Consider the following 12,365-nt stretch of genomic DNA (forward strand, 5'->3'; position numbering starts at 1 on the left):
CAAATTTTGTTTTTATTACCAAGTAGACCCATGAAATGCTTATTATAAATAATATTTTTAAATGATGGATGATTTAGATTTATATTTAGGTTAAAAATTAATACTCTAAAGTTACTTTCTTAGGGAAGGTGCCTGGGTGTCTCAGTCAGTTAAGCATTAGACTTCGACTCAGGTCATGATCTTGTGGTTCATGAGTTCGAGCCCAGTGTCAGGCTCTGTGCTGGCAGCTCAGAGCCTGGAGCCTGCTTCCGATTCTTTGTCTCCCTCTCTGTCTGCCTCTCCACTGCTCATGCTCTGTCTCTCTCAAAAATAAACATTAAAAAGGTTAAAAAAAAAAAAAGAGTTACTTTCTTTACACAGATTAACAGATGTGTTCTGTTAATGAGTTCTTTAATAGTAAATGCCCCCAAATTTAAATGCCCCTCAAATTTTTTTTTCTGAGGTAAGATTGATTTAGAGTATAGGTTTGATTCCAAAATTTGGAATCTGTGAAGCGGTCAGTTTTAACTAAACTTTGGCCGGCAGACTAAGTAGAAGAGACACTATTGCAATATTGGTTGACGTTAAAAGTGGGTTTATGAGGAAATAACAGTTTCCGTTGCTACTTTATCGTGGCTTATGAGGAAATATGTTTCCATTCCTGGGTGATTTTTTTTTTTAAAGTTTTTTAATTCCAGTTAATATACTGTGTAATTAGTTTCAGGTGTACAATATAGTGATTCAGCACTTTCATACAACACTTCATCACAGCAAGTGCACTTAATCCCCGTCACCTATTTTACCCATCCCCCCATGCATCTCCCCTCTGGTTCCTATCAGTTTGTTCTCTATAGTTAAGAGTCTCTTTCTTGGTTTGCTTCCCACTCTCTCTTTTTTCCCTTTGCTCATTTGTTTCTTAAATTCCACATATGAGTGAAATGGTATTTGTCTTTCTCTGACTGACTTTTTTCACTTACATAAAACTCTGTAGCTCCATCTATGTGGTTGCAAATGGCAAAATTTCATTCTTTTTCATGGGCGAGTAGTGTTCGTGTGTGTGCGTGTGTGTGTGTGCACGCGTGCGTGTGTGGTGTGCACGCGCGCGTTTACACTTCATCTTTATCCATTCATCAGTCGATTGATACTTGGGCTGTTTCCACAATTTGGCTATTATAGATAATGCTGTTACAAACATCAGGGTGCATGTATACCCTTACTGTAATATTTTTGTATTTGGGAGGTAAATACCCAGTAGTGTGATTATTGGATCATAGGGTATTTCTGTTTTTTACTTTTTGAGGAACCTCCATATTGTTTTCCAGAGTAGCTGCACCAGTTTGCAAGAGAGTTCCCCTTTTCCTGCATCCTCACCAACACCTATTGTTTCTTGTGTTGATTTTAGCCATTCTGACAGGTGTGAGGGGATATCTCCTTGTAGTTTTGATTTGTATTTCCCGGATAATCAATTGATGTTGAGCATCTTTTCATGTGTCTGTTGGCCATCTGTAGGTCTTCTTTGGAAAAAGTCCTATTTCAAATCCTCTGCCAGTTTTTTAATTGAATTTTTAGTTTTTTGCTATTGAGCAATATAAGTTCTTTATGTATTTTGAATATTAACCCCTAATCATATATATGATTTGCAAATCTTTTCTACTGTTGGAATACTGGTTGACATTAAAAGTGGGTTTATGGAAAATAACAATTTTCATTGCTACTTTACCTTGGTTTGTGAGGAAATACGGTTTTTTCATTCCTGTTTTTTCCCATGCCTTTAGCCTAAGAATCAACACTGCTTCTTTGTTTACCAATTTGTCAGGTCGAAGGGCAAGGTTGACCTATAATCCTAGACATTTATAAAGCAAGTACAAAACTTTTGTGTATTATGCTAATGATTGGGAGCAAAGTACCACTGCTTAATTGTCTTTATATGTAGAACTATAATTATGATGTAAAGTTCAAAATTTATGACTATCTACTAGTTATCACTTTTGAAACTGTCTAAAATTTCCTGCTACTTTCTCCTGCCTTAAAACCTTTTTCTTTATAAGATCAGCTCCAGGTGACAGTGCTTGGCTTCTCAACTTTCTAGATAGTGTGCCAGCTTTCCTCCCTTAGAGCCTTTTCTGCTTTTCACACCTGTGGTTTTTGCTGCAAGTGTAATGAAAACCCTATGGATCTCTTAGGAAAGGAAACCAGGACAAAAATAACTGATGAGGCTTAAGATATATTCCTTGCCAGATCTTAATATTTTAATAGAAATACCTGTTACTGGTGAATTAACTTCAAGTGGAATGTCCAAGATTAGATAATGCAGAAGGTGTCATGACTTTGGCTTTACCTGCTCATTCCCACCCAATTCACAAAAGAATTTGTGTCATTTATTATCCATTCAACATCATTAAAAGTTATCAAAGACATTTGGTTCTATGCAGTCAAGTTGGGATTTAACCATATTATCAATAGATAAGATAGGTTCATAGTTGAAAGGAAAATTTTTCTGCCTTCCTTTGGATAATAATCTTCCCATTTTGTTTATTTATACCTGAAAGAATCACCTATTGAGGGAAACTGCTGCTTCAAGCTTTTTTTGTTTTTGTTCTAATTTGTAAAACCCTTAAAAAAGTAAATTTTCCTATACAATACTAATTTTGCTTTTCACATTTTTTCCCTGTCTCAGTACAGGCTATATGTTGAATTTTACCTGAATTTTGTAATGTGCTGAAGATGCTATTTTGGCAGAAGCTCTGGGGAAACTTTACCAAAAAATGTATAATTAGGTTTCTGAACGTAAAAATTCAGATTTATACTTTCTGACTGAAATTAATCCAAAGAAATGACAAAAGACCATTATAAATGGTTTCTTTTTTTTTTACTATCTGATATTAAACTTTATAAGGATATTTAAGTGTATTGGTATTTTTTCTGATTGAATTTTGTTTTAGATGCCATTCTAAATATGGTGAATATTGCCGCTAATATTCTGGGAGCAAAAACTGAAGACCTGACAGAAGGTACCTAATCATTTTATGGGTTTTTTAAATCTCTGATACTCAAGGGGTCATTCTAGTTAGGAAAATTCATTAGTAAGCCAAGCAATATGATTTTTCATTTAGAAATGAAGAGATGATGCAAAGGAACTTACCAGTCTTCTATTATTTGTTGTTGATTTGAATTTCACAAATTCTCTCTTATAATAAGGATCCTCCTGTCTATAAAATTCATGAATTTGTTTTTTGACTCTTCCTTGCTGTAGAAGTAATCATTTTATCCCTTATTTCTTTCCTGAGGGTTTGATGCTCCAGTGGTACTTCATGCATGCTTTTCTCTTATTTATCAAATAACTACTCAATTTAGAAAGTGATTTTCCCCCCTACAGAATGCCAAATAAGAATATCAGTAGCAAGGAGAAACCATCTTGCCTTATTTTGCTCTTAGAAAATACTTAGTTCCAAGTGCAAACTTAAAATGACCCATACATTTCATTCTCTTTCGTAACTCCTTTAGGTCTCTGGAAGTCATGTTAATCATGTATGAATACATGATATTTATAGTCTTTTGACTTGCTTTACTTACCTGAGAAGTTGAGAAAGTATATGCATTATTTGTAGCTTTGACTTTGCATGATCATTTCTTTCTAAAAGAACTTTGATGGAAGAAAATAAAGTCTGCAGTAGCAAATCTGTTTGACTTTTTTTTTCTTCCCCAGAAACTAAAGTTCTTTACTTGTTATAGTGAAATATCTTCATGGTATAGCTTTTTAAAATTAAACTCAACATGGGTATCTTTCTTAAAATAGGAAATAAAAGTTTATCTGAGAATGCCACTGCCACAGCTGCACCTAAAATGCCCGACTTAGCTCCTGTTTCAACTCCTGTTCCACCACCTGAGTAAGTTCTGTTGTGATATTAGAGTTCTGTTAAAATGGAGAGCTAAGTGTACATAAAAAGATACTTTGGATTTGTGTGTGAAATGATAATCTATAGAAAGCTCTGAGTCATAAGGCAGGCATTCCACAGCCACTTAAAATACCTTTGAGTTGCCTTTTGGGTCCTAGGAATGCACTTACTCCAGACCAAATGTTTGTTGTTTTGAAAGTATGTATTACTTTTATTATTTACAACACTGAATCTTTTCCTTATTGCAAATAATTGGCCTAATTCTGCAGGTATAAGGTTTGAGGACAAATTTTAAAAGCTTGCTTTTATTAAGTTCAAATTTAAAAACATTGATTAAATATCTGTGCTATAAAGGTACCTGAAATACCTACAGCAGTGATTCTTAAATTATATGTTTGTCACACAACAAACTCTTACAGTGTTTAGTTTTAAAATTGAATTTGATAGAGGCCTTTCCCCAGGTTGCAGTGGGGCACCTTGGGGAGGAATATCTGTCATGTAGTTAACATAAAATATCCTCATTTCCTTAGTCTTTTCCAGAGATGATTAAGGTTCTTTGCCAGCTCTACTTATCTATGACAGATAAGCTCATAATGACTAGATAATTGGGTATAGTTACTATAAATTTTGTATATTTCACTAGGTATACTTTTTTTTCTCAGAACTCTGCTTAACAGGATAAGATATTTGAACAGGAATTATATAATGAAACCTGCAGTGAGTATGGTTCTAGCTGTAATTCCTAAATACCATACTGATTCAAAGGTGAGATTTTTGTACTTTGAAGGACACAGTGAAAAACTTGTATTGTGTCAATTCTAAAAGAGACTAAAGATACTTATTGGATGATTAAAGAGAAAATAATAGCATTATGTGTCAGTGATTCCTAGAAGATCCTAAGAAAGCTACTGTGATTGCTAGTTCCAATTTTTGTAACTAGGCTTCTTCAGTTCTTATTTTTCAAAACTAAATGAAACTGATTTTATATATGTACACACATGAATGTTAAAAGATACCACAGCACACTAATGTAGTTTTTACTTTTCTATATTAGAGTTTGATTTTAGTAGTTATTTTTGTATAAAATCTATTTCCTTTTAAATGTTTTTTATATTTGTTTTAAATTCTTTTTGCTGATTATATGGAAATACTTTGAAGAAAATAAATGAAAATGAAAGAATCCATGATAGGATGTCACTGTTAAGTTACTATGAAAAGATGACCGATTTTCTTTTTCCAAGTTTGAGTTTTTTTAAAGTGTAGCTCCAATTAGAGTATATACAGATGGCATATAATTTAATGCACCAAATTAATTCACTTTGGTTTTTCTCCCTCCCCTTCTTCAGACTCTGCTCATTTTCACTGTCATGATTTATGTGGTACATAGTAAGCAGTAGAAGATGTTTAGACATTATCTATCATCTATTTAAAGAAGTGTAATCTAATTTACTGTTTTACTATCAACAAGATGAAAATCTAGCTTTTTAGATACTGTTTCACTCCTACCATTGCTATTGTAAGATTAGTCTTTATTCAAAAACATTTCCTGGCATTCTTAGTAATTTTTTAGAGTAGGATAATTGTATACGAAAATGTTTCTTTAAAAGGGTATTCAAATTACTTTATTTGAAAAAAAAAAAGTGTACCTTTTGTGCTGTAAGGACCATATCTGGAAATTCATTATTTTTATCCTGGAATGAACCACACACATTGTAGTTTACAGCACTGTTCCCACCAGCTCCATCCCCCATGTATGTACCTTACATACATATTCTAGGGCTTCAAGACGGGATTGAGTTACAGATGGGGCACTATATATTTTTAGCCAGAATTTATATTAGGGTGGCTAAGTATTTGGCTTTAAGTAATAGAAAATTAGCCCAAATGATATTAAGACTATTTTGGGGAGTCGGGGAGGGAAAGATGCAGATAATCGTGTGTGTGTGTGTATGTCTGTATATGTGTGTAATGCTGCCTTGGAAGTCCTCTAATCATCCACAGAAAAATTTTCTTTGAGAAATCTAGCTATCTTTTGAAAGTAGGATACCTAAACACAAAGTGCATTCATAAGTATTAGAACTTGGATTCTAGTTCTAGAATCCACATACAAACAATTCTTAAATAGATATTTTTAAAAAGTAAGTTTTATTTAGTAAATATGGTGATTTGAGTCACCTGGCTGATTGTATGATTTGTATGGCCTTTCTGTTACTGTTTGTGAATGATACTTGTTTTTGTAATGAAAATGATTTGTAGGGGAAAAATTCATCAAAAAAAGTTTTCAGTTTCTTCTGTATTTTCAGTCTTCCTTTTATTTAATGTATGAAGCATTGATTTTTTAACATAATTTTAACTTTACATTTCTAATTAAAGTGATATGTAATTATGATATGTATTTCTAGGTTTATAACCACTGAAGGACACATACATGATACAGAGCTGTCGTCACCAGATACTCCAAAAGAGAGCCCCATTGTACAGCTAGTTCAAGAGGAAGAAGAGGAGGCAAGTCCATCTACAGTGACCCTTCTGGGTAGTGGTGAACAGGAGGATGAATCATCACCCTGGTTTGAGTCAGAGACACAAATATTTTGCAGTGAACTGACCACAATTTGTTGTATTTCTAGTTTTTCGGAATACATATATAAATGGTGTTCAGTCCGAGTTGCTCTTTATCGGCAACGTAGCAGAACTGCTGTGAAAAAAGAAAAAGATCATCTTGTGTCAGCGCAACCACCACTGCTGCTTCCTGAAGAATCAGTGGATGTTTCAGTCTTGCCACCTCCAAGTGGAGAAATGGACAGTAAGAGTAAGGAAAAGGAAGCTGAAATGATTGTTCCAGGTGACTTAAGTAGTCTGCACAAAGGTGATTTGATTAATCACAGTGCAGATGCAATTGAGCTTGAACCAAGCCATCCTCAAACTGTTTCTCAGTCTCTTCTCTTAGATGTTACCCCAGAAATCAATTCATTATCTAAAATAGAAGTATCTGAGCCTGTTAAATTTGAGGCAGGTCCTACACCGTCTCAAGTGATCCCCCTAGAGAGTTCTGTTGAGCTTGATAATGAAACAGAAAAAAAGTCTGAGAGTTATAGTTCTGTAGAAAAGCCAACTGTGATCTATGAAACAAATAAACTTCATGAAGTAATGGATAACATTGTAAAAGAAGATAAAAACTCCATGCACATTACCACAAAGCTATCTGAAACAATAGTGCCACCTGTAAACACAGCTACTATGCCAGACAGTGAAGATGGGGAAGCCAAAATGAACATAGCTGACACACCAAAGCAAATTTTGACTCCTGTTACGGATTCTTCTTCATTACCTGAAGTGAAAGAGGAAGAACAGTCTCCGGAAGATGCCCTTTTAAGAGGGTTACAGAGGACAGCTACAGACTTTTATGCTGAATTGCAAAATTCCACAGATCTAGGATACACTAATGGAAATCTTGTACATGGATCAAACCAAAAGGAGTCAGTATTTATGAGACTTAATAATCGTATAAAAGCCTTAGAAGTTAACATGTCTCTCAGTGGTCGCTATCTGGAGGAGCTTAGCCAAAGGTAAGCTTTATCAATTAGCACAGTCCACTATGCATAGTGAGGTAAGAGGCATAGTCTGATTTGTGATGAGAGGAAGAGAGGATTAATTATCTCATGATACAGTAGTCAGTGCCATTTTAGTTGGAGAGAGAAAGTTACTTGGATGTTGATGATCAAGGACTTAAAGAATTGATTTTCTTTTTTAGAAGTACTAAGTGATGTAATACCTATATCTATATATCTATATCTACATACTAGGGTAACAACAAGTTGAATTAGTCAGTTTCTCCTTCTATAGTTTTACTTTAGCCACTTTCACTTTGGGGTTCACAGTACTTGTGGGGACATTATAGTATTATATAACATGTGTATCTATACTGTATATGTAATATCTGTATAAACTATGGATGTTGAAGCCTTTAGTGGAACTAGGTAAGATATCCATTAAGAGTTTAAATAAGTGAAGACTAAAATGGACTGAACTGGATGATTAGGCAACATTTGCAGTCTTTCATATGTCTTAGAATCTTGGTTCTAGTTGTGATAATTTATGCTCTTGTGCTCATAGTGCCTGTGTGCTTATGCAGTGATTAGAGTCCCAGGCATAGTTCTCCATTTTTCTCATACCTGTTTGCTCTTTTTTATCCCTTAAGTGTCCAGGGTCCTCAGGGCTCCTTTTCCAACATTTTATAACCACCTAGGCAATAAATGTCCAGGGAGTCTGAAACACACCTTTCCCTACTCCTTTTCAGTCAAGGTGCCTCTAAGGAGATGTCAATAAGGTCATCATTCTATCCAAATGGTTTTCCTCCTAATCCATACATACACTTTATTGGCAAGTTGTGTGTGCATGTGCATGCATGCCCACAGATAGGTACCTAATACCTACTTCTCCCTGCCCCCTCAGCCTCTGCAAGGAAACCACAAAAATCACTAGTAATTTTTTTTGTTTTCTAATTGAGATATAATTGACATTAATTTCAGGTATACAATTAGTGATTTGATATCTGTATATATTGTGAAATGTTCACACATTATGTCTAGTTAACGTTCATTACTACAGAGTTACAAGATTTTTTTTCCTTGTGATAAGGGCTTTTAAGATCTATTCTTCTATTCTCTTAGCAACTTACAAATACGCAGTAGAGTATTATTAACTATAGTCACCATGCTATACATTACATCTCCATTACTTAACTCATTTTATAACTGGAAATTTGTACCTTTTGACCCACTTTACCCATTTCTCCCATCTGCCATCCCCCACCTCTGGCAACCACTAGTTTGTTCTCTGTATCTATATGTTTGAGAGTACGGTTATTATGAGATTGCACCTGTACGTGAGATCATAGAATAGATGTCTTTCTCTGATTTATTTCACGTAGCACAATGCCCTCAAGTTCCTTTCCTGTTGTTGTAGATGGCAAGATTTCCTTTTTGTATGGCTGAATAATATTCCTTGTTATACAGATACCACATTTACTTTATCCGTTTATTCTTTGATGAACACTTGGGTTGCTTCCATGTCTTGGCTATTGTCCATAATGCTGCAGTGAACATGGGAGTGCAGATATCTTTTCAAGTTAGTGTTTTTCATTTTCTTCAGATAAATACTCAGAAGTGGAGTTATTGGATCATATAGTAGTTCTATTTGTAATTTCTGAGAAACCTTCCTACTGTTTTGTGAAGTGGCTGCACCAATGTACATTTCCACCAATTGTGCACAGAGATTTCCTGTTCTTTACATCCTCACCAACACATTTATTTCTTATATTTTTTACAATAGCCATACTGATAGATGTGAGGTGATCTCTCATTGTGATTTTAATTTGTATTTTCATGAGGATTAGTGATTTTGAGCATCATTTCATGTACTTGTTGGCCATCTGTCTTCTTTAGGAAAAGGCCTATTCAGATCCTCTGCCAGTGTTTTAATTGGGTTTAATTTTTTGCTATTGAGTGGTAGAAGTCTTTATATATTTGGATATTAACCCCTAATCAGATACATGATTTTCAAATATTTTCTCCCACTTGGCAGGTTGCCTTTTCATTTTGTTGATGGGATTTTTTGCTGTGCAGAAGCTTTTTAGTTTGATGTAAAGTCCACTTGTTTATTTTTGCTTTTGTTGCCTTTGCTTTTGTTGTCAAATCCAAAAATACCATCACTAAGCTCAGTTTCAAGGAGCTTACCATCTATGTTTTCTTCTGAGTTTTATGATTTCAGGACTTACATTCAAGTCTTTAATCCATTTTGAGTTACTTTTTGTATATGGTGTAAAGAGCAGTCCACTTTCATTCCTTTGTATGTGGGTGTCCAGTTTTCCCAACACCATTTATTGAAGAGACTGTTCTTTCCCCATTGTATATTCTTGGTTCTTTTGTCGTAAATTGATCAATAATGTGACTAATCTTATAGAGCAGTGAAATGCATATAATTGATGCTAAGGTAGCAAATACCTTAAGGGACCTCTTGATTTTTTACCTTTATAAGTGTTCCGGGCCTCAATAAGAGTCATTTTCCAAAGAGTAGATTTATCTCACATATTGAAATCAAAAGTGTGTTTGCAGTAATAAATTAATAAATTAAAGCTAATTTAAATCATTTCTTACTTCACAGGTATCGAAAACAAATGGAAGAAATGCAGAAGGCTTTCAATAAAACAATAGTAAAACTTCAGAATACTTCAAGAATAGCAGAGGAGCAGGTTGGTCATCTTCAAGCCTTATTTACTTTTTATGTTAATTTCTTCTGAATTCTGTAGGCCTTTACTGGTAAGAAGGATAAGTAGTGTTCGTTCATTTCTTCCCCTGATGAGTGATGATTAAGTTTGTTAGAGGATGTCATGTTTGGGAAATTTTCTAGCTGTTAGCATCTATATCTCTCTATCTAGAGAAAATTTTCTTGAGCATTATTCCTATTACATTTCAGATTTTGTGTGGGTATACACAGTAGAAGTGCAGTGGACTTTTTAATGCTACTTTGTTAAACTCAAATCTTCTGTGGTTTTTGACACTGACAGTCTGATTGATTGTAGATAAGAACAGCTATATTTCTTCTTTTTAATCCTCATACCTTTTCATTTCTTCTTTTTTTCTCTGTCTCACCTGGAGCCATACAGTGATGCCATATGACTAGTGGTAGTGGCCATTGTCCTGTCATGTTGACTTTAAACAGTTTCAGTATTGCATGATTTCAGTATTGTAGTATTCAGATATTTATTAAAAGTTTTTACAGTGTGTTACTACAATGAGGAAATTTTATATTTTTCTAAGTTTATCTGGGACTAGGGGATGATGAGATGGGGTGATGGAGCCAGAGGTTTCAGAATTTAGTTCCATCTTACTCTCAACTCTTGACACATAACAACTGTGGTTCCATACAAATATCCTCCTTTAGTGTTTTTTTTTTTTAAATTGCAGTTTGAGAATTATTTACGTATTTTGAATACAAATCCTTTATTAGAGATATGCTTTGCAAATATTTTCTCCCATTTCATTATTTGTTTTGTCATTACTCTAAAAATATATTTTGAAGAGCAGAAATTTATAATTTGTTGAAGCCCATTTTCTCTTTGCTCTATAAAATATTTCCCTAGCCCAAAGTCATAAAGATTTTTTCCTCTGTTTTCTTCTGAAAGTTTTATCGTTTTTGTTTTACATTAGGCTTATGATCTATTTTAATTTTTACATGTTGCAAAGTAAGGATCAAAGTTAGTTTTTGGTGGGGATGGGGATGAAGAAACATGAATATTCCTTTATTCCTTTATTTTGATCTGTTCATCTATCTTTATGCTGATACCAGCTTGTTACAATTACTGTATCTTTATGATAGTGTGAATCTTCCAACTTTGTTCATCTCTTTCAAAATAGTTTTGGCTAATATGGATTTTAGAATCAGCTTGTCAGTTGCTACAAAAAACAACCTATTTCCATTTTGACTGGGATTTTGTTGGAATTTATAGATCAGTTTGGAAAATTGGTGTCTTAACATACTGACTTCTGACCCATGAACACAGTATTTAATTGGTTCTTCATTAATTTTAATGGTTGAAATGATTTCCCATCTATATTTTCTTTTCGCAATACGTATAATATATGTGCCTTATGTCTCAAAGACTTATTTAAGTACTTTTAAATAATTTTGTGTGTTATTAACAGTATTGGAGGATAAGTCTTGATGAGAAGTGTTATCAGCTTATTAAATTTCATAGTTTTTTCTTTAAATATTTGTAACTGTCTGGAATTTATCAGTATTTGTCAAATGCGAGTCAGAACAAACAGTTTAATGAGTCACCTTAAGCATCTTAAAAAGATGAAGTAGGATAGAAAGTACCATACCACAGTGTATCACAGTAAGGGAAGTAAGTGAAACTTTCTGTTACAGTTTTATACATCCTCTCCCCCAAGCAGCCCCCACTGCCCACCCAACACAGTTGAGATTTAAATTTTATTTAAGTCTAATTTTTAATGTTTTATTTATTTATTTTTGAGAGAGAGAGAGAGCACAAGCAGGGGAGAGGCAGACACACACACACACACACACACACACACACACACACACAGAATTCAGAGCAGGCTTCAGGCTCTGAGGTGACAGCTCTAAGCCTGATGGCGGGCATGAACTCACAAACTGTGAGATCATGACCTGAGCACAAGCAGGGGAGAGGCAGACACACACACACACACCCACCCACACACACACACACACACACACACACACACAGAATTCAGAGCAGGCTTCAGGCTCTGAGGTGACAGCCCTGAGCCTGATGGAGGGCATGAACTCACAAACTGTGAGATCATGACCTGAGCACAAGCAGGGGAGAGGCAGACACACACACACACACACACACACACACACACACTTCAGAGCAGGCTTCAGGCTCTGAGGTGACAGCCCTGAGCCTGATGGAGGGCATGAACTCACAAACTGTGAGATCATGAC

The 12,365-nt window shown here is 34.7% G+C and overlaps 1 protein-coding gene across 3 annotated transcripts in view; it reads left to right on the forward strand.

The window, feature by feature from the left end:
* SUCO (SUN domain containing ossification factor) overlaps nucleotides 1-12,365 on the forward strand; it is a 90,164-nt gene that overhangs the window by 56,100 nt on the left and 21,699 nt on the right. For 2 of the 3 annotated variants that reach the window (XM_039222419.1, XM_039222420.1), the window contains exons 16-19: nucleotides 2,922-2,990; nucleotides 3,776-3,866; nucleotides 6,278-7,441; nucleotides 10,038-10,125. In XM_039222419.1, coding sequence (XP_039078350.1) covers nucleotides 2,922-2,990; nucleotides 3,776-3,866; nucleotides 6,278-7,441; nucleotides 10,038-10,125 — 1,412 coding nt within the window. The remainder of the gene's footprint in view (nucleotides 1-2,921; nucleotides 2,991-3,775; nucleotides 3,867-6,277; nucleotides 7,442-10,037; nucleotides 10,126-12,365) is intronic. The other variant, XM_039222418.1, reaches the window with a different exon arrangement.

This window comes from Hyaena hyaena, unplaced genomic scaffold (genome assembly GCF_003009895.1).
Source record: "Hyaena hyaena isolate Hyena2069 unplaced genomic scaffold, ASM300989v1 scaffold_1124, whole genome shotgun sequence".
In the NCBI taxonomy this organism is placed as follows: Eukaryota; Metazoa; Chordata; class Mammalia; order Carnivora; family Hyaenidae; genus Hyaena; species Hyaena hyaena.